General features: G+C 49.6%; 1 protein-coding gene across 1 annotated transcript in view; it reads left to right on the top strand.

Moving 5' to 3' along the window:
- The window catches only part of EIF4G3 (eukaryotic translation initiation factor 4 gamma 3), a 139,925-nt gene that overhangs the window by 20,250 nt on the left and 91,980 nt on the right, over positions 1-27,695 (top strand). Inside the window, exon 2 of the mRNA XM_086764370.1 lies at positions 22,204-22,279. Coding sequence (XP_086620496.1) covers positions 22,204-22,279 — 76 coding nt within the window. The remainder of the gene's footprint in view (positions 1-22,203; positions 22,280-27,695) is intronic.

A 27,695-nucleotide genomic window follows, 5' to 3' on the forward strand; every position in this document is an offset into this window, starting at 1 on the left:
TAAATTCATCCAAGTTCAGACAGATACAGCGGTACAAAGATGTCAGGTAGGAGAATGTGCGTAGGCTGGTCTTTCTGTGCCGCCTGCCTGGAGGGGCATGGATCTGCCTGCAGGACACTTGGTCATTTCGAGCGTGTGTTTTTCAGTGATGCTTTACTGTGACAGTTTTGGTAGCATTTTCGAAGTAAGTGTGTACTTCCACCGGCAAAATAGGAATCCGTGCTTCTCCTCTCGTCTCCTGCCTCTTGATGCTACCCCATTAAATGGGATACAACAAGTTTTGAAGTTCTTTGGAGACCACTCAATAAAACGTGGATCTGGTTCGTGGTGTTGCTCCTGGGGAGGAAACTCTCCATCATCTCAAATTTAGCATCATAGTTAAAGACTTCCTTCGCTGTGTGACCAATAAAAAAATGTAATATTTCATTAATTACTCAGAATGTGTTACTTTAGTCAGGGAAAACATCACAACTGGTTGGCCACACAACGCGAATGCTCCTCATGCCTTGGTAAGCGTTGTCTTAATTCTGTTATTCTTGTCAGAGGGTCTGGTTGTAGTTTTTTTTTTTGGGGGGGGTTAGCTTTGTAAGTAAACACCTGGGGTAAAATTGCTGTGTGGCAGCGTAGCCCAACAGGGGGAGTCTGAACTTTAAATAAAGCCGTGTCTTGAATTCCTTCCCGTTTCCTGTACAAAGAGATGAGCCCTGCCGCGTGGCTAGAAGGCTGATAAATTTGGGCTCTTGCGAATCAGAGGAGAAATGAGTTTGAAGGCCTAGGGGCCTTCACTTTACTTGAAAAGTAAGAAATGTGTCTGTGAGACAACACTTAAATTGTCCTTTCTACTATTTTTTTTTAATTTATGCCCAAACTCTCCCAACAAAGTAAAAACCCATTGTTCTCATTGTGTCTTTGGTGGGTGAAATCGTGTCGCTGCCCCGCCACCTCCTCCCAGAGGATCTGGGCCTTGGGACTGAACCCAGTTTGCTGAGTTCTGCATGCTTAGCCCTAATCAAAGCACTTGAGCATCGCTTGTTGCAAAAATCCACCCCATCACTTCATTATGGCAGCTGAAAGAAAGCGGGTTTTCTGAGTAGTTCAGCTTGGTTTTCTTTCTTTTGAGGAGCAAGGAAATCTGCTATCTTCCTCCGCAAGCCTTTCTGGAAGGTTTTTTGAAATAAAAATCTTGGGTTTAAGAGCCTTGGCGTACGTTTTGACCTTGGGTGCCCTTTTTACTGCTCTTCTTTTCCTGTCTTTGATGTCTAAGCGCCGCATATTTGTGGCGATTTCCACAGGCGTGTGTTGTGCCCAGACAGACGTGTCTGTGCTTCCGGACTTAAAACGCCGGCTCTCGGACTCAGTTTTGATTAGTTTTGAGTAAAGAGAGATTTTTTTACAATGCAGAACCATCAGCCTGGGACTTTCAAATTGGTTAATTAGTTATGGAGAGCATTGTCAGAGCACGGAGATGGGAAGCAGCTCTGGGATGGCTGGAGGGGGATTGATGTAGGCAGGCTAGGAAGGGTCTTGACCAAATTTGTGTGGTGTCTTGACTCCCTAACCTATACCAGGGACAGCTCTGCCAGACAAGGGAGGGGACAATCCCTCTCCTAGTCCCTTAAACCTTTCCTGCTGCCAAAACATAAAACCCAGTTGCATGCATGTTTAACACTAGCTTAGCTGAACTGGCCACCGTGCCCGTGGAACGCCTCGCGCGCAGCAGAATCCAGCATGTTAGATGTGTGACTGACGCGGTGATTAAAAACTGCCTGCAGCTGCTGAAGCTGGGTCAATAGTCACCTTCCTATTTGGGCTGATACTGGAGAAAGCTTTTCTGTTTCCCTGACACGGCTCGAGTGCAGAACGCAGGAGATGAGTCAGAAAATGACAGAACGAGCTGCTGCCCTTGTTTGATCGGTGGGCTGGTACTAAGAGCGGCCGGATTCGCACCCAACTGCTGGAGTAGCCCCATGGGTTTTCAGATGGTTGAAAGAATTTGATCAACTCTCCTTTTTGAGGTCCTCGTATCCTCTTCCTTACTTTCCCCTCCTGTCTCTGTTTTCAGCTCCAGCTTTTCTGCTGGGAAATAAATATAAACTTGCTTGCTTTTTCTCATCCTCTTAGTAACTGTAGTAGTACTGCTTTTCCTGCAGACTCTCCTGTCTGAGGTGTCTGTCCTCTTGAGGTCTGTTTACATTGAGGCTTTTTTTTTTTCCTTTGAAAATTTGAACCTGCTTGGAAATAGGTATGTGGAGACTTATTCTGTAGGGATGTAGATGGTTTGGCACGACTCCATACTAAAATCAGTGCCGGGGGGCAAAATTCGGGTGCTTGAGGAGAACCTGGCACAGCTGGTTCCTCCTTTTACTAAGTAGTTATTGACTTTCTGAAGCTTCTTGGGGGGATGAGAACCCAAAATTTCTCTTCTCTCTTCCCAAATGTGATAAATGCCTATTTCTTATGCTCCACCATCATCCACGTCTCTCCAAAGAAAGAGCCAGTCAGCTGTCCCGGCTCAAAGGAGGTATTGAAGCGCTCGAGTCCCGGAAGCTGTCGCAGGCTGTGTCATGAGCCGGTTAATTTGGTGACTGGGGAGGCCCCGAAAATACGAGAGGAAGGCAGGATCTTGGGCAGACAGCTTTTCTGAGCTCTTCCCCACTGGCTGGCGTGGGTGAGCGGAGATGTTGTTCATGCCCGCCTTGTTGTTCACCATGCAAAACTTGTAAGCGCCGGGCTCAGAGCTGAATCTTTTAATCTGGGCAGCAAGGCCTTGCAGCACGCCACGTGGCTGCAGCTCCGTCCGTCTTCGTGCTTCACCCTTAGAGGCCGAGCCGTTAAAAAGCATCAGGCTTTGATGTCTTAAGGCAGGACGTGAAGGCTGACCCGGGGATGCTCCACTCCAGTATGGAGACAGCAGCGTGCCTGGTGATGTTTGACCCAGCCTGTGTCGCTGAAATTTAAACGGAACAAACGTAGCTGCTCGTTCAGCTTGTTTCAGACCTTGTTTCTCATGGCTCTTGCTGTGACAGTTTTGGGAAGTTAGGAAATGCCTTGTTCCTCCTGCTTTGTCTCTGAGAGGTTGGAGAGGAGACGTGCCACAGCTCAGCTGCACTTGAAAATAATAAAATGAGGTTGGGGGGATGCTGTCAGTCGCTGTGCTTCAGGGGCTGGCTTGAAATGGACATGTCCTCTCTTCCCGTGGTGAGGCCAGGTGAGACCTCGGCTCTTGTGTGAATCATCTGGGCTCAGAGGCAGACACGCGTAATAACTGAGTAACTGCACACACGTAGTAACTGAGTAACTGTTACGCAGTCTGTTCTGAGCTCATCAACCGGTTTCTACGCTATTAAAAGACATCACGAAACAGCAACTCTGCAGGAATCAAGTGCGGTTCCAGTGATGTCCCCAGCGAAGGGGATTAACACCACTGGAGGAGCAAATGGGATTATTATTATTATTAACTTTAAGGAGTATAGGAGCACCTCTCCTGCAGCAAGAGTGTGATAGACCCAAAAGCAGTAAAAACACGCAAAAGCTGATCGTTCAGTATGTATTTCACTGACTCCTTAAAATGTAAACACCGGGCAAATTAACATGAAATTACAACAATCACAGTGGAAGTCGGAGTGTATCTGTAATAAAACTAAAGCTTTGCAGTAATATTTAATAGGAGCAGCATGGCAAAATGTTAACTTCTTTTGCTTAGCCCTGTGTTTCTTTTTCCCTTGGCCGCCGTCCCCGGCTCTGTGCCTGTTGTGCAGTAAGTGGCCTGGCTGCGCGTGTTTCCATGCCCTGGCACATCTCAAGTTCCCGTCACCGCTCCGAGGGTCCTAAGGAGCGCTCATGTTTTTCTGTTCCAGAGCACCTGCCTCCCTGAAGGGCCCAGAGAGCTGCGCTGACTCCTTTCCCCCGTTCCCTGGCTTTGCAGTTATGGAAACGTGGGAGGAGGGAGCCCCGTGGGCTGGAGGGTTTTTTCCCTTGGAAGCAGCAGTAACAGTCGAAGCTTGAGTACCCCAGTACTCCCAGCAAGGAAGCTGGGTCCTGAAGGATTTTTCTGTTTGAGGGCTGCTTTCTGTGCCATGACAGGGAATTTATCTTCTAGTAAAGGAGCAGAAAAACTCCCTCCTGTCTGTAGGATCATCTGCAGATTGCCCTGAGGATTTGCTGTTGTAGGTATCGGCCAGTTTTTATACCTGAGGTGCGGCAGCACCCGCTACCCCGCCCTGAGGCAGAGATGGTCCTTGGAGCAGCGACTGACGTGGCTCTGCTATCGCGAGGTGGCGCGCAGCGTTGCGGGCTCGCCAGAGGGGACAACTCCTGTTAATGGTGCATTTCACCCACCTGGCTGAGTGACCGCTTTAGCTTGGAAACAGCCTTCTCCATTCTTCATCTGTGCACAGATCCTCACTTGTTCTAACAAAAGGGTTTTGGTTCCTTATTTTTTTTAAAATCCTTGTGTCCGTTCACCTTGACTCGTTAAGAAGCATCTCTGAGCACGTTTGGTGTAAGTCAGCTCCAATGGAACTGTCCATTTAAACAAAAAAAGAAAAAGCCTCTTTATGTAGGCAAGGCCAAGTACTTCAGGCCAGAGCAGGTTTGGTTAAATGAATCAAGATTCCGGGCCTGGAGGTCCTGCTGGGGATTTCCAGCTGGATTTCCCCTTCGGGAGCGCTGTGGTTGTGATCGGTGTACGGCAGAGATGGATAACGCGTGGTGCGAGGGGGAGGAAAGGCGGTGTTACAGAAAAGTGAAGCTGACCTTGCAGAATACTTTCTCCTGGCAATATGCTCTTAAAATACGGAGGAACGCATCACGAGGTGTATATACCGTCACTTCTGATTGTGTTTAAAATATGGAGGGACATCATGCTTAATAGTTCACTTAATTGGATAAGGAGCTTCTCCAGCAAGCTTTGACCAGTGCTGGATGCCTGAGAAACCCAGGACAAGTCCACAGGTAGCCTGCGTGCTTTAGGAGCATTTGGATGTGGACATAGTTAAGGAAATCTTGAAATCGCATGTGTGTTTACTGTAAATTATTCTGTTGTTGTCTGTATTTTGAATTAATCCATTTACTGCATGCGTGTGAAAAGTTGCGCGCAGCTTAGCTCAGCCTGGACATCCGTACGTTTTAATTCGCTGAGGGGGTCTCTGGAGAGCTTTGTTAGTTAGGCTCTTGATTTTACAAAAATCTGTTTTCTTTTTTGTCTTGAGGAGAACTCAGTTGTCTCTGCAGAATCCTAAAGTTTGCAAACCCCTTGTCTGCAGGTCCTTAAAAATTACTTTTTGAAACACAGACTTAACCAACGTGCTTTAGATTAAACGCGAGATTCACCTAGCCTCAAAGTAGTCTGGGGTTTTTTTGCGTTCTGATCGTTTGCTGGTAAAAATCGGGCGATGTGTTTGGGTTGGGACGTACAGGGGTGCGAGCCTGGCTGTGCCCGTCCTCAGCGCCGATCGCAGAAACTCGCACCTGGGGTTAGGACGCGGGTACCGGATTGCGCGTTAAACCAAGGTGGTGGTTAGTGACATTTGTGCTGGCAGAGCTGGTACCCGGGTGCTGCAGGGATTCCTGGTTAGCCACTGTTTTACTTTTTACAGGAGTATTGGCTTTCAGTCATAGGTGGCCAGGACATAAACCCATCTCTTTCATTAGGTGTGGCAAACGTCTAGATAGGACTTTGTCAAACTTGGATGCAAAGCTGCTACGTGCTCCTGAGTTGCTCTTTCTGTGAACAGGAGTATGTTTCAGAAGTACCTGGGGAAGTTAAGAGCGAGTCCGCTGGTAGCGGGTAGCATAACTGCGTTGGAAATGTATTTTCTTTACACTGCTTCATGATCCAGCCTCGCTTTTCTCCCTTGAAAAGGAAAGGCTCTGTGTGTGCTGCGCAGGTGAGAGCCGACCTCGGAACTCTTGGCTGGTGTTCAGACCCCTTGGTTGCCTAAGTGGTTATTACAGTTTGCGGTTCTTGTGCCATCAAATGACATTATTTCCTGAGAAAAATCTTAGTGCATTGTATTCTTTGTATTTGCTGTGGAAATAGAGAAGGACGGAGAGTGAAATGACTAGGGAGGAATGGGAAGGGTGGCATACTTTTAATCTTAAAGTGTTATGGAAGATTATGGAATGAGAGCTCTTTGTGTGGACAGGATGCGATAACTGTTAGAAAGCCACATGCAGTGCTTTGGGCATCCGTGAAAATTTATTTGAAGTTAAATCTGCTTAAAAATCTACATCGCTCCATATTTTCGCTGTGCAACATGGGGATACTTTAATTGTTCCTGAATTAAAGAGGCTTTCATATCTCCCCATAGAACAGAGAGTCTTCAGTGTGGAGGTTCATAACGATGATCTAAATATCCGTGTGGGCACAACCTCTCTAGCGATTGATGTGGTTACTTGCTACAAGGAGGACAGATGCCCAAAAATGCTTTCGCTGCTTGCACCAAGCTGGTGATCTTTGGCCCCGGTTCCTGCGGCTCTGACGAGGTGGTGGATGCCCCATCCCTGGAAACGTTCAAGGCCAGGTTGGCCGGGGCTCTGAGCAACCTGATCTGGCTGGAGATGTCCCTGCTCCTTGCAGGGGGGTTGGACTGGGTGGCCTTGAAAGGTCCCTTCCACCCAACTGTTCTGTGATTCTATGATTCTAAGTGCCTGGTGTAATCGTACCCCTGCTCTGCACAAGGAGCTTTGCCAGGAGGCTGCTCGACGCCGGGAGCCACGCCGCGCGTGAGTGCTGGTGAGCTGCCCATCGGCGCTACAGGATCCTGGGCCGGAAAACTGGTTCCTGCCTCGAGGGACTTCTTCAGTTAATGAAGACATGGGCCCAGTATCCGAGATAATACACCGTATCTTGCATAAATTTAGAAAAGAGTGCAGCCGATTTCACAAGCTGCTGCTAAATTATTCTTTCTCAAGCTGTGCCAGATAACTTCACGCACCAAAGTAGCACAGGCTGGAGCTTTCTTAGCAAGGAGTTTTGGAGCTGACGTTCTCCAGTACCAGCTTGGCTTCCTTCTCTGGGGACCTCCGTATGAAATCGTCTGTGCAACACGGAAGAGGAAGCTGTCTGGGTAGGAGACCCATATCTCTGGCATTAGGAGTAATTTAAAAAAAAACCTTCTCCCTTGGTCACTTCCTCTTTTTGATGTATCAGCACATTACACGTATGGTTATGTGGGAGATGAGCTTGTTAGCAGCCACAGGTGAGGTGCTGTTGATGCAGCAGCTTGTGGGCAGAAGTCTCGGATGGAGGAAGGCTAGATGACAATTATCTCCTGGCTTACCTCTGCAGGGATGAAAGAGAAGACTTCACCCTTCTGTTTCCAGGTCCATTAAGTAAAACCTTTTTTTTTTTAGTATTTTTGCTAAAGAACTTCGTTCAGTTGAGCGCAGATGTCCACCTCCTCCCTTCCTGTCCCTTCTCCTTTGAAGTCCTTGGGTGGCTGGCGGTAACTGCCTACGTAGAGCCATGTGCCCTGTAGCTTCCTGTGCCAGCTGGGAGTGGCTCATATATTGAATTTTGAGACCCTGCTGCATAGATTTCAGTGGCAGATACCTTGATTTTACTTTTTTCCAGTGTTGACTGTTGTCTTTTAATTGTCGTGTCCATCAAAGAGATGCCCTCTGTGTAAATTAGCGCTCAGCGCTCCCCTTAGTATCACTTTCCTGGAACTACTGTGCCTGACGGCGCGCTAAATGGGGCAGGGAGCGTGGCGTTAATTCATCAGCTCCCAGGCTAGACCTTGTCTGTGATCTGTCCTCACTCCCTGTCCCCAGTGCAAGTAGGCTGCTTCCCAGAGTGCTTAATCCCGAAACCAGAAAACGGACAATCTAAAATTCCCCGGCATCGCCGCCTGCAGCTTGGCAGATAACACAGAAATGCAACTCGAACCATGAGTAACCTTGTTTTACGTTCAAGTTCTCAAGTGTCGCTCCATAGCCTTCCAAATCCGCGCCTGCGCAGCTGCCTTGAAGCAGCTATACAGCGCTGCTGGCGTTTCACCGCACGTGGTGGGTATAGGCACACCTTTGGTCTGGGGTCTGCGGAGGAACAGCCTGATCCAAACATCCGCCGGGGCTTGGCTTGCCTGCAGTGGCTAGAGTTTGGGTTTTTGGTTTTGTTTTTTTTTAATGCTCCTGGGAGCGTCTGTAGGGCTGCAGTTGCAGGGCTTGCACCCGCTCGGTAGCGCAGGAAGCAGTTGTGCGCCGCAGGACGTGGCTCGTGACGGGAGAGTGCCCTCGCCAAAGCGTCTTTCCAGAAGGAAGGCAAGAACTGGCGTGTTCGAGGTGGTATGTAAAACATCTCCGAAAGAGCCGGTGTGTTAATGAACTGATGGCACTGAAATGAATTACTAATTAAAGAATTACAAGACTTCAAATCAGGTAGTACCGTAGAGAACAAATCTCGCAGTGTTTCTTGCAGGAAATCTATTCTCAGATCAAGTGTCGTGTTTCCCACTTGTGGTTTTTTTCTTTTTTCTTCTTTTTTTTTTTTTTTTTTCCTCGGTAAATACATGACAAGTTTTGTGTGTCTGTCGTAGGAGCTGCTGGCTCCTGTTGCCTTGAAGCTCACATGGTCCTTGTGGGTGTCTGCGTTCCTTCCTGCCCATTTGCCCCGTAAAGGAGCACTGGCTGATCTCCTTCACCTAAACAGACCCCATTCCTCTCGGGAATAAGCTGCATCCTACCAAGATTTACCTCCCTGCTACCTTGCATGAAGGACAGAAATAATCTTAGAGGATCGCAGAGCTACATGTGACTGCAGCTGGTGCGAACATGCCCGTTGCCTTGCTTGCTTTCATTCTCATCGCTTGCAAAATTCATCCTGGCCCCTCGGGGCCGTTGTGCCTGGCTCCAGCTCCAACGTAGGCTGTGGCAGCCTGGAGAGGTGCGGGAGCAGATGAGGAAGCGAGTGCGGTGTGTACGCAGCTGAGCTCCGTGCTGTGACCAGTTCCTCCACTCCAGTGCAAAAGAGGAAAAGCCACTGAGCAAGACACCGGTGTTCTGCCTCAGCTGAGAAAGGCACTGCTTTTTATTTCAAAGTGTTGATTTGTTTAAAATGTCTCAGGCAGGTGCTCTGATGGACGTAGTTTCAGCTTAGGATTGAAGAGCTGGACCTGTGAGCTGCAGCTGAAAGGGTGGATCTGCCGTCGCTGGGCTGTGTCTTCATGCTGGCTCCCTTGTCTGGGACGTAACGATCACGTGAGTGTTTGGTTATTTAAATCAGCTCAGGGAATCGGCCGAAAACTTCACCCAGCTGAGAAAAAAAAAATAGTTTTCTGTTGAATCATCGGGCTGAGCTGGGTCACCAAAGAGTCCCGTGATCGTTAGTCCTCACAGAAGGGAGGTGGCAGGAACGTGCGGGTGGTTTGGGGTGGCTGGCCACCATTCAGGAGCTGGGTCGCTTTAGGGATCCCATGAAACCTGACCGGTGCTTGCGGTGTGGGTCAAGAGGAGCGTGCCCTCGGGGAGCACCGCGCTCCTGGGGAGCAACGCTTTTGTTGTTTTCCCTTTTCCCAGGGACGCTGGCTCTGCTCTGTGACCTGGAATTATTCCCGTTTGCCCCTGTGATTAAGAGTGCTGCCAGGTTTCTGAGCGGCACTCCAGGGGAGGTGGAGTGCGAAGGGTACATCATCCTTCAAACTGCAAGCCCCAGCACCGTGAAGGCTTGGTGTCTTTCCCCCACCTGTCCACCCAAACATGAACTGATGGAGGAGCTGCTGGACGCAGGACTCGGGCTTTTTCCCTGCTGTTTCTGGTCCAGAACTGTCCCTTGCACGGCAGAAGTGAGATGCACATTGTAGGAGCTGTGTAAAATAGCAAGAGCCGCTAACTTCAGTCAGTTGCACAATAAATTTTGCTGCTGTAGAAGCTGATATTTTACTTGGACAGATAAGACTTTTTTGTTTTAAATATCGGAAGGGCTGCCTTAGGCAAGGTGAGCTCTCTTGTTCTGGGTAGGCAGCCTGCCAGCTGACACTAGAGGTGGTTTTATTTTTGTCAGGGCCACAAAAATAAGAGTTTGGGTGACAGGGGAACTTCAGAGCTATGTCGTGTTTCAGGGAATGGCAGGGGTGTAATAGCTACATAAAATCTTCTAATTAAAAGAAGCAGCTGAGCTGTTTAGGCTTGTGAACTGCCACTAAAATGCTAATTACTTCAGAGTGTGAGAACGTCTGGAAGAGCTTGATCAGAAATCATGAAGGCTTCTCCTGTTTGAATCAAGTTCTTGGCTCATATTAGTGTCCAGAGTAGCTAATCCACAAACCGCTGGCTGTCCAGCATTTCGGGGACAGGAGAGCCGCTGCCCTGTGAGAAAGTGCAGATGTCTGGATCATCTTGGGGCACAGAAGGTGATTTAGCGGCTGCTGCCAAACGACGAGAATAATTTGGGGAGAAATATCACTGTCTCCGGTCAACTGCAAGCCTATTGTTTACCCAGTTTTGGTGACTTTTACGTTTTGTATCTGTATTTGTAGCTTTCAAATTGTTAATTAGCAGTGTGTTCAAGTCTGCCAGTTAGCAGGGACAAACTCCCAGGGTGATGAGTGCAAACGAAGGATGGCTTTTCTCTAACTGAGAAGGAAAAAACTGAAAGCTGTTGGTTATTACCTTCATCTTGCTGAGGTCCTTCCTCCCTCATGTGTTAAGCTGAGTGAGCTGATGCTTTCGAAATGGGTCATACGACTAGAGATGCGCATGGGTGTGGGGAGCAGCATCTCCAACCCAAAGAAAATGCTTCCAGCCCCCGCGATGATTTTGGCTGTCTTACCTGGAATCACCTCGCAGCTCTGCAGCACAGCTGGAGGCAAAACTACTGCTTCCCAGTTCAGTGCCCTGTCTCCCCAGCTGTGCAACGGGAGCTGGATCTGAAATATCTAGACTGTCTTCACGTCAGGTGGTGCCTCGGTTAAAGTCCTCTCGTGGCCTCCAGTCAGAGCATCCCTTATGGTACGACGCAGCAATGCTTCAGCTCGTTTCTTCTCCTTGTGTACCTGCTCCTGCTTTCCCAGCCCCGTCGAACTTCCATCCTTCGAATAAATCTTCCAAGGCTTTTATGATTTCGTCACACTCTGATGGCTGTCACGCTGTGAATTCAGTTACTGAAGGTTTAGACTGTTATCGTCTCTGACAGGAAAATGGTTTCTTAAGGGGGATCTGCTTGTGTTCTCGTTTGGGAGTGCTAAAAAAAAAAAAGTATCTGGAAAAACACATTTTTATGCAGTGATTTACAGTTGTGATAATGTTTAGGATCACTGTGTTATGTTTAGGTCAGCCTCTGGGGTTAACGCATCCCCGCAGCTTATGTCCTACGCCAGGGATGTGCTCAGGGAAACTATGGCAAGAGCGTTCCGTGGTGCAGCCTCCCCATCTCCCTGTTCCTGCTTGGTCCCGTCCTTCAGGCCGACAGAGTTGTCGGCGTGGCTGGGTGACAAACAAAGCTGGGAAGAAAAGGTTCATTTTAATCCAACTCTACTCCCCGGTCTGGTTGACTGAGCAGCTGTGAATGGGCTCGCACTGGCACGGGGGCAAGCAGCCGTGAGAAGCCAGGACCTCCTCTTTGGCAGCGCCGCTGCCAGGTGATGGCTTAATACAGGATCTCCTTGTCTCGTGTCCTCCTGCCTGCAGGCACCTGCTCTTTGGATTACACCTTCATGACAGTAATTTTCCTGTGATGCCACCTGACTTCTCCTAGATGCTATCTGTGACTTCCTTCGCCCCGAGGAGCCTGGAGAGGCTTCTTGCCTGTCCTCCCTTTCAGGTTAGGAACTGGCTAGGGGCGGCTCAGAGCATCCAGCCACCGGCGTTGCTTTCTTTCCAAATCGATTCCTGCTATGGAAGGAACTTAGGGCTGGATTCAGATTTTAAAAGGCAAAATAAAAACTCCAAGAGGAGGAACTGAGCGTTAGAAAGTGAGAATTGAGAGTTCAGGTATGGAGCTGGTGTGTCCTAGGGAGAGGACGATTTAAAAGCCGATTTCCTTACCCATCCTCATCCTGGTGTTCTTCTGGTAACCTCTGGTTTCTTGACTCACGGACCTTTCGCAGTTGCCTGGCCTCCTGGACAGCTGGCAGTGGGTTCCCCAAGCACATAGCCCCGTTTTTGGTGGCAGGGTGAGGTACGCCTTACCCAGGTCGCACACACCTGATGTGATTTCTTCCCAGCACGTGGGCAGTGGGGGGGGATGCGCAGCTCCTGCCGAGCCAGCTCCCGGAGCCGTGGGCTCTCTTCCCTCTGTTTTTATGCGTGTATGAATCATCTGTGAAGGTGCATGTAAGGATGCTTACAAACACGCTCTGACTGCTGTGACTGCCTGTATTGATCACTTTAGGAAAGAAGGAAATCATGCCTCGGTGTAGATCGTAAGGGGACAAACAAAACTCCAGGTTTGCCTTTAATACACAGCAGCACCACCTGAACTCATCGTTCCCACGCCTTGCTCGCTGTACTTGGGCGGAAAGCAAAGGGAAGCTTAATAATTGATGAGAGCAGCGCAGCCCCACACCCCTGGCAGGTAAGAGCTGCAGCAATGCCATCTAATACCAAGAGATCGTTAGCCCAGGATTGCGCGGCATTGTCCCAGCTTCCTGGCATCGCCCTGCTCGGGACTTGTGGGCTTTGTTTTTGAAGCCAGGTTGTTCAGAGCTGGCTGGGCGTGCGCAGCGCCGGCGTAATGCACGTCTGCTTCTGATGTGTGTGGTGTGTTCTGGAGTGCAGGCTTCATCTGGCATCTCCTCGGGATTTGGCCCACAATGGTCTTCTGGAACTTACAGCAGACCCTCCAGAGCCCAGCCAGCTTCAGTGCTTGTCACTAAGGCTCACTGCTGAGCCTTTCCACCACCTTCATGTTTTGGGCTTTCTGTGAGGTCCCTTGACGGGGCTGTGGCTAGAGGGCTGTGTGAAATTGCTCTGAGCGAGCAGCGCTGTTTAATACCAGTGGGGCTGTTTCGAGTTCCTGAGTGCAGCCTGTTTTCTGCACTGTAACGGGAGTTTTAATTAACACGGACAAGTAAAATCCTAAATAACCCTCTGAAAATTAAATGGAATTTTGAGGCTCCATCGGCACATTCCCTGTGATGCCGTCGCCTCTTTGGAAAGGCAATACCGTGACTTTCCAGCTGAAGGGGGCTGATGAAATCTATTGACTTTTCCTTCTCTTAGAAGAGTCCATATATTGTAAAAATAAAATATGAATTTAAAAAAAAATATGGACGTGGTTTCTGGAGGAAAGTGGACCACGAAGCTAAAACAAGTCTGCTAGTGAGGAGTTTTCTCTCTCTGAGAGAGAGACTGCGTAGTCTGGTCCCGATCGGGGCTGAACTACGACACTGAGCAAGAGATGCATTCCTGGCACGCTGTTCACCTTGCGTTACCTGTCACCTGAGCTGCCGCAGACGTGATCCAGGTGCCTTTGTGGCTTATTTTTTTTAATTACTAGTATTTCGCAGTTTGGTCCAAACCTGGATTTACCCTTACTCAGGCCGTGCTTTGAAAACCCACTCCCTGGAGATGCTGCGGTTAAAAATACACAGAGGACAAAGTTCCCAGTTACAGAAGTACTCAGTCCATTGCGTCCCCCCACCCACAAACACCACGCTTCGAGGAAAATCCCGGCAGGATTAGCGGGGTTTAGATGCAGTTTCTCTGCCCCACACAACCTTTCCAGGTTTAAGCTGAAAATGGGTGGTTTGCGCTGATGCTTGCGTTGCAGTTGGAGACAGAGACGGAGTAACAAAATCAGGTTGCCCTCAGAAACGCTTTTGTGTTGGTGAAATAATGGATGGCGTGTCGTCGCGTTTGCCCTGACCTGGTGTGTCGGCTGGCAGCTCCCCCGATAGCTGGCTCCCCACGGCTTGCAGGCTGAACGAAACGCGTCGGGGTGAGGCGAGGGCTGGGATGATTTACTTGCTGGTGAGCTGTCTCCAGTTCTTTTTAATTTAGAGATGCAAAGCTGAGCCTGAGAGTAATGAGCTCGAGATAATTAGGTGTTGTCCGCAGGTGTAACTATTGCAGCTGCCTGCAGCTGGTGCTCTTAATAGTGCTGATTTTTATTGGAAAGCATCACGGAATGAATGAGATGCTGGAAATACAGTTAATTTGCAACAAAGAGGTTTGTGGTTTTTTTTTTGTTTTTTTTTCCCTATTGTTATCTTCCCCTCTAGCCCCCGACTTCACTTTGCCCTTCCTGTTTGGCTTGGCTCTGGGATGTATCCCTCGTGAACCGAAGACTCAAAGGAGGTGGCGGAGATAAGTAGCAAAGCGTTGTATTACACAGCGATGCTGTCTGCTGTGCATCATAGATTGACGGAAGGCCTGATCTGATTTATCATCCTTAGTGATTAGCCAGATGGGAAGTAGTGTCTCAAATTCCTGCCTCGGTATTAAATGGGTTGTGAAGGCATTGCTAATGCAAAAAATGCAGCGCGGTATGTTACCTGCACATCGGGATGGTGAGCGAGGGGCAAAAACACGCCAGAGAGTGGATGTACGTAGGAGGAAAGACTTCGGAAATAGGTATTTTGTGGAATGGGTGTTTTAAAAAAACATGTAAGTTGAAGGATTTAGAGATGCGCTGGGGTATAAATAGAATATGCACTTCAAATGTGGCTGCTGCGGCGCAGCTTTAGCGCCTTCAGGCTACGTTACGCGTCGGGGGTTGTGTGCACCCCGAAACTCGGCGGTGCAGTCGGACGTGTAAGTGTGAATGCCAGAGTCCGCAGATACAGAGCAATGTTCACTGGAGCGCCTCTGAAACACGGCGGGGCTCGCTCACGCAGGGCCGGGAGGAGAAATCGGAACAGCTGGAGGATGCTGGATCCCAGCAGCGGCGATGCCGGCGGAAGGAGAGGGAAATTGCGCTTTTCAGTAAGCGTTTGAAGGTCACATTTTCCTTTCAAGCTGCAGCTTTCAGAGGAGCCTTGGAAAGCTTGTCTTCCAACAGCCTTTGAGGTTCGTCGGGATCTGTGTGCCCCTTTTCTTTTGAAAGCTCTCGTTGCTGCCCTGTTCCCATTCAGTTCAGTGCGAGCGCACATCGGGTGACGTGATGTGGCAGACAGAAGGGAAAGGGAGTGTTTGGGATTAATGGAAAGCCAGGACTGGGATTAATTATATGTAATTAGGTAAAAAGCTTAAGATGAATTTTGAGAAAAGTTGTATTATGGGGAGGGTATTTGTTTAGAGTATGGAATAAGCTGGGATAAGTAGCGAAAGCCTCGCTGCTTTAGATCTGGCCAGAGCTTGGGAGGTGATATGTTAACGAGGAGCGGTTGAACGGCAGGGCGATGGACGGGCCGTATCGCGTCCGGTATCGGCAGGGAGTTGGAGCGGAGCAGGGACGGAGTGCTGCCGGCCGTAACTGGGAACTGTAAGGGAGCCGGGGAGGCTGTGGAACATCAGCACTGTTATGTAGGTGTGTTTCTGTGCAAAAGCAGAGATAAATACCTTGTGTAAGGTACTGGCTACAGGTGTAAAATAGCCCGTAAGTGAGAACTTAGAGAGTTCGGTGTTACTGTTCGGTACGCAGAATGCCTGAAGGATGGAAAAGGCAGTTCACACAAACACTGCCCTGATCCGCTTAAAATTTACGTGTTTGGCAAACGGCAGTGGGGTTGGGAACGCTGACTACACGTGTTGCTGTATGGAGCTTTATATTAGGCCGTAAGATGTTGAAAGAAGCGCAATAACGGCTTCTGCTGTAAGATCCGTCTGGGTGTACATCGTTACAGCGGGCGGTGAATCTTGGAGGTGTGGTTCGCGTCCGTTTACAGGAACAGGGGCACGATGGTGGACGGCTCTGTTACGTAGCCTGGTGATTTTAAACCATGAACCCCATCTTGCCCCTTTACAAACACCTTTATTGTGTTCCTTTGTTTTTAAAACATTTGACTAGCCAGAAGTACTTAGTCCTTAATGTCAGAACTGAGCCTTGGTGTGAGGCTGTCGTGGCTTTTCAAGGAATTCGTCACCTGCCCCTCTTAACTTTGACTGTATTCTGAGGGCTCATGCCAGCACAAATTTGGATTTATTTTTTCCCAGCCAAAACAACAATGAACACCAAACACTGAAATAACGATCGCCACTCGGTTTTGGCCTGTGGTAGGGTCAGTGCTCTGAATCGTACTTCATTTTGGCATCTAATGGCGTTGTGCAAGACCGGTTGGATCCACAGAAGAAAACGAAAAGAAACTCACTGTGTTAGCGCAGGGGCACCAAAACCCCCCAGCAGCAAACCTGAACAAACAGAAAGCCCCAGGCTCGCCCTAAACCGAGCCGAGATCGCGGCGAGGCTGGGAGCTGTTCCAGGCTGGGCCGCGTGCAGCTGTGGGGCTGGGACGTGCCGGCGGGCATCAGCCCAGGAAGGGCCGGGGGGCTGAGCAGCAGCTTGGCGTTTCGTTGGGTGGCTCTTCAGCCTCCAAACATTTTCCAGAGCTTGGCTAGGAGGAGTGTAAGGTGCTAGATTCCTGTAAAACACTTGGAAAAGTGGAGATGACAGGGACACCGGGGAAAACCAGCGTGTGCTGTGTAATTAAGGGCTTGATTCCCGACAGACGCAGGGAGATCGACTTATGGTCGCAGAGGCAACATTAAGCCTGGTTTTTCCGAACTGTGGAGTTGTTTGCTTTGTAACTTGACTTATTTTTTTTCCTTTGATGAAGTTTGTTTGGTTGAAATAAGTATTTCATCATGGAGAGAGTGAATGGCACTGTTTTGATCTTATATACATATATATACTTTTCTTTTTTCCCCCCATGTGATGTGTCACTGGTTTTGGGTTGTTTGTAGGTGTGGTTGGTTTTTTTTGTTTTGTTTTTGTGTGGGTTTTTTTTTTTTTTTTTAAAGGCTGACGTTTGTTTTACCAGCTTTCCTTCCCCTGGCTTCTGACACGTGGCCTGTCAAAAGAGGGATTTATTCTGAAGGGAAGATTGATTCCCAAAGTAGTTGCTAACTGAACGAGTTCGTGGGGATGCGTGTTGCTGCGTTTGGGGGAGCGAGGGGAAAGCCGAGGGAAACATTGCAGAATTTCTCACTGAGGAGTTTTGTGCTGTGATTTAATTCCCCTTCTCCAAAGCACTGAAGCTTTCCAAGCTCTTCATACATGGCAATGCGGATTTCTAAAGCCCAGCGTGCCCTAGGTGAGTTTTTACCTTACGCGTTCTGTTGAAAGCCTGGTTTCGTTTGTACCCTGCGTAAGCTTGCCAAGAGGAGTGCGGTGCTGCCTCCCTTCCCTTCTCCGCTGCGCGCACCGCACAAAAATTGCAGGAGCAGAGGGATTTGTGCGACTTGGAGGCGCGTGGTCCGAGCCCCCGCCGCGGTATCGCCGAGACCCCCATTGCGCTGCCTCTTTAAGACCAGGAACGCGCTGCGAGATAGCTCCGCTCGCCGGGGGACAGGCAGGCAGGAGCTGAGAAGCCATCCTCGCGTGGCACGGACGCGGCCGTGGGCTTCGCCGCTGGCGGACACGGGGAGAAGACGCGGCGCTTGAGCCCGGCTCGCTGACGGAGCCCTGCCAGGTAGGGTCGGGCGTGCCGGACAAAAGGCTTCGCCCAGCGAGTGGGGGACGGCAGAGCTGCAGGAGATGGGGCGATGCTGGGGACGTTTCCGCAGGCTGCCGTGACTGGCGCAGCTTCCCCTTTTCAGCCTTTTAAATGAGCCCTTCCTGTTTCCGAAGCTGCCGAACGAGGTGCTGCTCTGTTAGGATGCTCACCTCCTGCATTTTAATTGCCTGTTAAATAGGGAAGAGGCTGGAGAGGAGAAACGCGCTCTTTTAACAGCTCTCTCCCATCAAATACCTCCCTCCTCGGCAGGTTTTTTAAAAACGCCTTGCACAAAAAGCTGAAAGAAGTGCTTGAACTGGACGTGGTTTCTCGCCCTTCTGTAGTCTGGCTTGATGGTTTTACCTTGTGTTTTTTCAGTCGTCCAATACACAGTTTTGGTACAAGCGGGGACACGCGTGGGGATTATATAACCCCGGGGACAGCTGGTGGCAGATCGCCCTGTTTCTGCGCGGGGATAGCAATCGCTCGTGCTGGCGTGATTTCTGCGCGCGCCCTCGGGTACCCGCAGGTACTTTCATTCCTGTGAGAAGGTGCTTCCTCCGTTCCGTCAGCTGTGAGCGGAGAGAGAGGCCGTCGGCGCGTGCTCAGGATAAAATGGTTGCTGAAAATGAGCTTACGTGAGAAGCACGGCTTGAGGGGAAGATGAATCCATTTTGGAAGGAGATGTCTCAGTGTTTTTTCTTTCCCTCTCCGGTCTTGGGAGCGGGAGCAGAGCAGAAAGCCCTGTAGGAATCCTTGCTGTAAGAGCTCGCTTTGCTGCCTGTGTTCAGGTTGTTCCTTGCTGTAAAAGCGCACAAAAATCTTGCGGTATTTTGGTTTTGTAGCATGATGAGAGCGAGCAGCCAAATGTGATACATGGGGGGGATTTCTGCAAGAAAATCCTCCTGACTCTTATTTAACTCTGCGTTTGTCAGTGCCTCTGCGTGCTCCAGCTGACGGGCAGCTCCGGGCTGGGCTTTTTTTCTTTAATCGCTTTATAGAGAAGTTGCATATTTCCCTTTTCCTCAGAGCGTGGCTATGGCTGTCTGTTTAAAAGATCTCCTCCTCCTTTTAGGGAGAGTTCTGGTTTCAAGAAAAATTCTGTTCCGTTTCCAGCCGGCACTGCTGTCTTTGCCTGACCTCTCCCACCGGCTCTTTGGTAGCTCCTGAAATTCCCCGGCTCGTAGTCACTGCTGCAGCCAGATGGGGACGAGGTGGAGCTCCCGTTGCATCTGTGCCTCCTTTTATTAATCTGGCAGAAGTATCTCACATGGATTTTTAAACATCTATATCTATTTCATGAGCTAATGAGCCCTTAAACAGCAAGGAGGAGAATCCAGTGTCGGTGCTACCCGCTGGCTGCCGTCCTTCTCCTGGTTTTTGGCGTGATGCTGCTGGAGGAGGGAGGGCTTTAACGAGTCTTTCAGCCCGACTCAGGCGTGAGGAGCGGTGTCTGTAGCTCCACGTTACTAACCTGCTGGCTGCAGACGTGGCTTCAGAGGTTCCCCTCTTCCTGCTCTTCTGCTGCATCGCCCACCTCGTCTTTCCTCCCTGTGGTAATGGAAGCATCTCCAAAAGCAGCGTGAGGTTTGGGTTTAGCTTTGCTTTTCCACCTCCCCTCCCCTCCCCACCCTCCTGGATCCCTTCAGAGCACGGCTGCACGCTTGTGCAGCTGACGAGGGTGACGTGGGTGGCAGGGATGAAGCGGGAGGAGGAGGAGGAGGAGGGGAGGCGCAGCATCCTCCTGAGTGGGATCTGAGCGTGCCAGAATAGTAACATGAAAGAGCTGCCTGGATTATTCAGCATATCCTCATTTTCCTGGCGTTGTGGTTAATTAAGCGTTGCGATAGAGCCAGGCTGGGTTACACTTAAACTTCGCCGTGCGTGCTGGGGGCAGCGGGAGGGCGGCGTTTGTGCGGGGTTTGCGTTGCATGTTGGGTTACGTGGCTCTCTGGTACCGGCTCTCTGTGTGGTGGAAGATGGGTGCCCCAGAGGATGGTTTGCTGGAGTCGGGGGTGAGATGATGCTGCCGGGTGAGGATTTGTTTCCCACCCGCCTGCCGTGACCCGTCCGCGTCCCGTGGTGGAGCCTCCTGTGCTGTCGCTCTTAACCCACTTCTAGGAAAAAACCCTCGTTAGCAAGAGTCTGCTGATGAACTTTGGCAGTCACCCTGGCTCGCCTCTCCTGAAGTAACAGCATCTGTCAGCCCAGGCTGGGCTCCTTCGGCAGACGTGAGGGGACGGAGGGTGGTCGCTTCTACGCGGGGGCAGGAGCAAGGCGCCGGAGGCTCCCGGTAGCCTTTCTGCCGGCCCAGCTCTTGGCAGGGTCCCTCTGTGGGTGCAAGAAGTTAGATGCTGGAAATAATCGCTTTCTCCAACTGTTATGTGTCGTTAAGGCTTACTAGAATTTAAGACATTTTTGTTGCTATCAGTCTCGTGTCCAGGTTAAGTCCTTGGCAAAAAGCAGTTTAAAAGTTTATTTTTCATCTGATGGGAATCATCGCTTTCCAGAAGCGATCTTAAACGGTGACCCCAAACTCCGAAGATCCATCTGACCCGCTCATTCCTGTAGGCAGCTCTCCCTGGGTGCCAAAAGAGAGGTTACTCTGCTCAGAGAAGATTATTTTCTCCTGGCTTATATAAGTTCTAAAATAAGAAAATAAATCCCAACCTTCTCAAGGATGAAACGGTTTTTCCAGCCTCGGGAACGATCCCCTTTGGAGCAGCGGTTGCTTCAGGTAATCGTCAGGACTGCCCCGGGCTTGGCGGTCCCAGCCGTGACAGGGGCGGCAGCTCGAACGTGTCCCTGCCCTCTCTCCCCTGTCACATGGCGATGGGCGCGAGGGCAGGGTGCTGCGGCAGTGGCGCGCGGGAAATTTGTGAGTTTTTGTCCAGTCTTGCGGTGTGTTTCTAATCCTCCTCTCCCAGATTTTGATTTTGTGTCGGCATTTTCCAAAACTTGGGAATGAATGTACGATCCTCAGGATGAAGGCTAGGAGTGGCACCTGGACTCCATTGCAGTCTGTGGCAGAACTTCCCTTTGCTGTGCTGAAGTCAGGATTGGGCATCTAATTTTGTTGTGAAAAACCTCTTGATTTCGTCAAATCATAACGCTTATGTATGAACTGACAGGTATGCAAATTGAGGATGAGCCCTAGACCCTGAAAATAAACTCTTGCACTCAGTTTGAAAAAAAAAAAAAAGGGGAAAAAACAGAGATGTAGGCAGAGCGGACGCTGTCCTAGGAACCAGCGGTGCGGATCCTCGTCCCGGCTCTCAGTCCGAGCTGGCCGTGGGCGTCCTGTTTCACACCTGCCGGGTTTTATCTGGGGCGTTACTGACGCACAAAGGTGTGGTGGAGGTCAGGGGCGCTCTTTTCCGCGCGTAATCCCATAATGCAGGGTTTTGGTCACGTCTGTCGTTCACACAGCGAATATATAACCGAATGGGAAGTGTTTAGAACGATGCCTCAGCTGCTTGGTGAGGACGGACCCCTTCGGTGATCCGTTTGGCGTGAAAATAGCGCAGTGTTGTACGTGGCAACCGTGGTTCTGCGCTGCCTTGGGGCAGCAGCGTTTCTTCGGAGCCCAAACCTGTAGTGAAGGGGGGATTCCTGAAAGACCCAAACTAACCTAGGTTCCAGACTTAACTGACGAGTGGGTTTCTCCTCATTGGAGCAAAACCCAGAAGCGTTCGTATGATTTTATTTTTTAAGCACCCGCTGTCATTTTAACACGAGGTCTGCGTTGCTGGCTTGCGTGCGAGAGACTTCATCGGGCTGCTCTCATTTGCCGGGGGACTTCGGCGTAAACAGCAGCAAGGGGAGATCTGAGCGTGGCGTTTAGGGGAAGAATTTCCCGTGAGTGAAGCATGGCTTTTTTACGGTGGTGGGTGTCAAGTATCGAGTAGGTGTGTGCTGGCCCTAAGGCCACAAGGTGTTAGCTGGGTCAGGGAGCTTTTTTCTTTTAAATACCTGCACCCGCTTGTTTTTTTTTTTCACAGGTAGAACGCATTCTAGCTTATTTGTTTGTTGCATAAAGTCTTTTTCCCTCTTTCCCCCCCTGGATTCCCACAGTACTTTCCAATTTAAGGAAACTCTTGCGGTTTGCCTCTAACTAGCCCTGCAGCAGCTCACCGACACTTCAGATCTTTCTGGCAGCCCCTTCAGAAGCGTTTTGGTGGGTGGATGAGGAGAGGAGTTACTGGCTGGAGAGAGGCAAACACGGAGAGGGTTCTCCCGCGGTTCCTGCGTGGTTAGCAAAACAGGCGCTGCCTTTGTCAGAAGCGCCCTGCTGACCAGCACGGTTTGTGTCGCTGAATGCGAAGGGCTTGCGGGCTTGGGTTTTTTTCCCTTGCTCTTTAAAACAAAAAGAGGTGGGGGATTCTCTTGACAGGACGAAGGGTTTGTAGATTGTTCGGTGGTTCGTTTGCTGTCTGTTTCTCTTGCTGTGTTTGTTGGTGATGTCTGCCTTTTGAAGCCGCGCATTGCTCCTCTCGTGGGAAACCTTGAGGGATCGTAGCTGCCTGGCGTGAGTGCCTCCCCGATGTCTGTGTGTCTGCCCGAGCCTGGGAGGTGACCGGCTGCCTTGATGCGCGACACGTTGGCTGTGCCGTCGCCCAAAACGCGGCCCCTCCTTCCGCGGTGCTTTCCTTAACTTGCTGTGTTGCAGAATCCCCCGAGGTCCCGTGCAGCAGCCCCTGGAAGAGCGGATCTTCACGCCGACCGTCTCCGCTGTGTACAGCACTGTGAGTATCTGGCCGGTGCCGCCGCCGCCGCGTTGCTTTTGAAAGGAGCATGTTTTCCAAGCACAAGGAGACTGTATATAAACCAGGCAATTAAAAAAAAGCAACTTTTTTTCCCTCTTAACATAAATGAAGCTGGGTGAGGACCCTTTTTGTTGCGTGTCAGTAGGCAAGCAGGAAATCTCGTGGGCTCCTGGGTGGGTTCCTCGTTTGTGAAGTGCCTGCAGTTTTCTTTAGCAGAGAGCGGCTTTTCCTAACGGAGTTCCACCAGCGTGAGCAGCTCTTTCCTATCTCCGGCGTTTGAAGACTGCTTCGTTGGGGTGGGTCAGTGGCTGCGTGTTTCTAATAGTTTCTCATTGGAAAAACAATCAAGGAAGATTTGTTTTTCACACAAAACTTCCCATTATATAGAGGGATAAATGTTTTGATGGTAGATTGAATACTTGAGATGGGTGCTTTTGGCTTACTGTCCGGCAGATTTGTTTATAAATCCTGATTATCGAGGAAATTTAGCTTGGGAATAAAGCAGCGTTCACTTGTGAACGTATGATGGCGTTTTGCTTTTACTCATTTCTTTTTTTCCAATGGTAATAGCTGGAAGCCCGGTGTTATTTATAAGCTTTGCTAAATCAGCACAGCCCTGGGAAAGTAATATTTTGCCTTTCTGGTGGGATAGTGCAAATATTTTTAATGCCAAAAAAGTGCTTTTAAGCTGCTCTTTTAATTATTTGGAAAAGAGGAAGAGAAGCTGTAAATGTGAGAAATTAACTGTATTTTCTGCGGTAATACAGGCTCCGTATGGAAAAGCATGAGCTGCTGTGCAGGGTTTTCTCCTTCCCCCTGTTTGGATGAACAACTGGCGGAGGGGTTATCGGCTCCGGCTCCTCCCTGTGCGCAGCGTGGCTCTGGGGCATCTTTGGCCCCTTGGTTTTTTGGGCCGTGGAAAAGGGGTTTGCGGTCGCCTCTTCGACCAGGGAGCCCGCTGTTGAGTGATGCGAAGCCAAGCTTTGCGCAGGATTGAGGATATACCCCATACAGCACTTAAAAACCACTTAAAAAGATCTGAATTCCTTTTTTTGGGGAAAAAAGGTTATTTTTTTCAATTCTTTCCTCCAAAGACATAATTCAGATGCCTGTGGGGAAAATATGACTGTAAAAATTTAAATGAATGTAAAATCTAAAAGCAACTGTGAAGAATGACCTAAAATAGCTTTCCAGTGTGGAAAAACATCACTCCTCGGGATGTTACAGGAATAGACGCCGGGGCTGGGAGTATCTTGGTTCTGGGCTTTAGGGAAACACGAGTTTGAAAGAAAATCGCATGTTTTGGGGAAAGGAGAGAAGTTTCTCAGCTAGGTTCCTTCTGAGCTTCTGTTTGAAGGCCTTGGCAGATTCCAGATTTAGAGCAGGTCCCAGAAGCGATGAGTTACAGTGGAAGAGGCTCGTGATCGGAGGTCCTTGACAAAGTAATTCGTCATCCATCTCTGGTTTATTACACGAGGAGCTGCATCGTGTATTTAAGGTCTGGGTTTGCAACAAGTAGATATTTTTTTAGTTTGTCTAGATTTTACAAAAGTCATCTGGTGCAGAGGTGTGGAAGAGAGCACCATTAGCACGCAGGGACTGCTTTTTGTTTCGACCTTGTGTTTGCTTGGTCATCGTGTGGGTTTCCAGAAACTTTCAAATACATGGGTTTTGGCGGAGGACGGCAGTGCTCTGACACCGTCGCGCAGTGACGCTGAGCTGCCTCGGTGTTTTCCCCGTAGGTTACAGTACATCACGCGTGGGGTGGGAGGGCAAATCGTTTGAGATACGGGCAACCCGCAGATGAAGCCGCTGTTTTACTTAAATAAAGCTGACAAATAATTTGGTTATCCTTTTCCATGCCTTTCGCAGGTATTATCGGGATCTCAGTTGTACATTCCTGAGCGTTGTTTTTTTTTTTCCAGAACTATGTGCTGCTTGCCAAAAACGGGAATGAAAAATCATGTGGCTTCTGCTGTAAGCCTCAGTAATCTCCCTGAAATAAAACCAGAGGAACACGTTTTCCTGTAGAGCAGAGGTAGGGGGTGAGGACGAGGCAATGCGATTTGTCAGATGGAATGAAGCTTGTCTGAGAACTTGGAGATGCTCAGAATTCCCAGCAAAACTTTGGTAGAACCTCTTTAGCAAGGAAATCATACTGCTGTTAAGCACAGAAACACCTAACCTTGTCATCTTCATTTGTTTTATATAGTATAATGTAGAAAATACTGATGTTTGGTAGGATGGATTTTTTTAAATAAATCCAGCAGTTAGAATTATTTTAAAGCAAATCACAGTCGGAAATAATTGTTTCCGTGAACTCGCCTTGTAATGATTTCCCCTCATCGGTAATGGAGAGGGCTGTATCGTAAGAGCTGCTTTTGGACGTCAACATTTGAGTTTCGTCCTGTGAGCAGGTTCCTGCGAGGTGTTTCCTCCTTCTCTGCACTGCAAGAAATGAGGGCAGTTACTTCTACATCTGCTGTGGGATCCCACACCGGGGGGATCTGGACGGGGGAGTGGAGGGAAAATGAAATTCTGTTTCTGTTGTAAAATATTTCAAAGCAATATATTCAAATAAGCTTTTTGGCTTGGAGTTTGGGGAAAAGATGTTGACTTCTAACAGAAAGGGAACCGCACCAAAGATGACCTTCAGTAGCAGAGGCCGCCCTGCGTGCCTGCACCCGGAGCAACGGGGGCTGATTTCGACTGAAGATGAGATTAATACAGAGGACCGATCAGAAGCAGATGTGCTCCTCAAATTCAGCATGGGGCATGAATTGGGAGTCCAGTGAGGAAAACGTGTTAATGCACATCCAGTTCTCACACAAATAACCTTTTCTGGCCCGTTACGGCGGGGGTTCATAACTGTGTCAGTAACACGCTGTGATCTCAAGCGCTGAAGCTTGGACCCAAAATACTTTGGGAGAAACTTTATAAGCTAAGGAACAGCGCTGACTCCTGGATGCGGACTGATTGGAAAGGCGTGCTAACGAGGTGTGCCTGTCTGGAGAGAAGTGCGTGTAAGGTGGGCGAGTGCAGCACGGCCAGATCCAGCCTTGGTTTACGTTTTCTGTAATTGCAGTCTGGCTGCGTCTCTCTGGAGCAGAGACCAGCTTTGTCAGGTCGTCCAGCTGAGTGCCAGCTGTGGGCAAAGAAGGTAAAGGGAAGGTGAGGTGCTGGAGAACCTACTAGCCCAAAATTTTCAGTGGCTCCATCGTTCACCTCTTTGGGTGCTCATTTTGGTGGCTTTTCTGCGACGAGGGGCCTGTTGGTGGCCCCCCGATGATTTCACACACAGCAGCGGTACCGTGATTCGCCTTTGTGCCCTGCAAAGGGATCTTGCTGCAAGGAGGAGAATCCTGTAGAAAAGAGATTAGGGAGGATTAGCCGCTCCTGCCACCCCGTCCGTAAAGGATCTGGGTCAGGAGGCCGACCCCTTCCCCTGCCCGGCTGCGGCCCCGGCTGCACAGGGTGCAGGAGGGATGCTCGGCTCCTGGGGATGCTCGGCTGCTGCGGATGCTCAGCTCCTGGGATGCTCGCAGCACTGCTTTGAAGCTGCGTGCACTGGCCTGAGCGAATAAATTGCATGCTGGAAGGAAAGGGGTTCTGTCCAAGTCTGAACTTTTTTTTTTTTTTAAGGTTTGTTTAGGAAAAGAGCAATTCTTAATGATAAGCTCTTGTCCCCGTAATGGAGGGATTTTTGTGGCGTGCCCCATCTGATCCCATCTAACCTGACTGTTTCATGGGCACAACTGTGTATCTGGAGTTAGGTACTTGGAGTGGGAAGAATAACCCAAAACCTGGGAAAGATGCTAAAAACAAAGGCTTTAAGAATTCCAGCCTGATTTTTATTTCATGATTCATTCATTATTTCCTTTAAAACACAGGCTTAAGGACTTCTGGAAAACTAAAGTTAGCCTCTTGCTACTATTGCGGAAGGAAGGAAGCGGTACCCTAGCAAATTGATTCGTAATTTTGTGTATCCGTTTTTAGGAGAATAATTTGATCTCTAGATATAAGAAGGATATTTGCTTCCATAGTAATCTCAGACCAAGTTCCTGTTCTGCAGAATCCCGTTTGATAAAGAGAAACCCAAACCTCGGGCACTGAGAGGGCAGACATTCCGTAACAGAAGTGATGAGCTGGTAGAGTCTCCCTCTGCTTGATTTTTTTTTTTTTTTTTTTTTTTTTTTTTTTAAATTAGTGGATAAACTCACAAATTCAGCAGGCTTGTCTTCCTTTATCATTGTTAACATTCCAATCTGTGTCTGGTGTTTTGGTTTATTTGTGAGTACCTCGTTGTAGGAGCCAGGATGAAGGTGCAGGAGTGCCAGCCTGCGTGGCTGTAGCTGGCGGGACGGGCGCTCTGGGCTTTCGCTTGCGCTGGAAGGGCCACTGGTGTCTTCTGTGGGCCCGCGAAGCTGGGCTTGGCTAAGGGCGGGTCAGTGGGAGACCCATCAGATACTGAACAAGCACGTTGTTGCTGGAGTATCAAGATGGTGTGATTTTGTGATCTGTCCGTTGCCTTAATTCGGCTTTCAGCCAAATTTTAGTAGGTCCAGAGCTGTGTCTGTGACGTGTCTGCTCCTTGTCTACTGCATGTCCCAAGGGTGTCCCGCGGGCTGGCGCTGGCACAGCTGCACGGCTTTCCTTTCCATTTGGCTTCCAGGTCTCGCACCCAATTCAGGCCAGCATTCCTTGCGGTCTTTATTCACCTCCAGCCTAGGTTACTCGCGTGTTTTCGTTTCTGAAGAGGGCTGTTGAATGCTCACGCTAGCCGGGACATTATTGGTGCCTCGTCCCTTTTGTCAAACGTCCGTGTGGGCTTGGGTGCTGGTTGGAGACCGGAGGATTTCGGATGGCTCTGGCCGCAGCTGGAATAGTGTCCATGCTTGTAAGCACAGGGAGATAAAAGCCGGCAGTGTTTGAAGGACCACAGCTCTTGCAGAAGAACCTCTTTTTCTCCACGAGAAGGAACATTCAAGGAGACACCGTGGTGATGAGTCCGCGCTCACCCTACGGACGGGGCCGGTGATGAGTCCGTGCTCACCCTACGGACGGGGCCGGTGATGAGTCTGCACTCACCCTACGGACGGGGCCCCTTTATAGGAATGATTTCCTTGTCTTTGTGCTGCCTCTGCTTCCTCCTCCCCTCCCTTACCTGCGTTGTTTAGTATCCACTGTGCTATGTAGTCACGTCTGAGCACCGACTACGGCGCCATTGGCATGACAAGTCTGTCAGGGTTGTCTTAGCGGTCATGTCAGAGACTTTGATTTTCTTGGGGCTGGGGCGTGGAAAGGTTTGTGAGCTCTCTGTAACACCGGTTTCACTTCAGCCCACAGAGGCTGTGTGCGCACACCTGCCAATCTAGGTCAGCCAAAAAAGGGAAAA

This window comes from Chlamydotis macqueenii, chromosome 21 (genome assembly GCF_036417535.1).
Source record: "Chlamydotis macqueenii isolate bChlMac1 chromosome 21, bChlMac1.mat, whole genome shotgun sequence".
NCBI lineage: Eukaryota > Metazoa > Chordata > Aves > Otidiformes > Otididae > Chlamydotis > Chlamydotis macqueenii.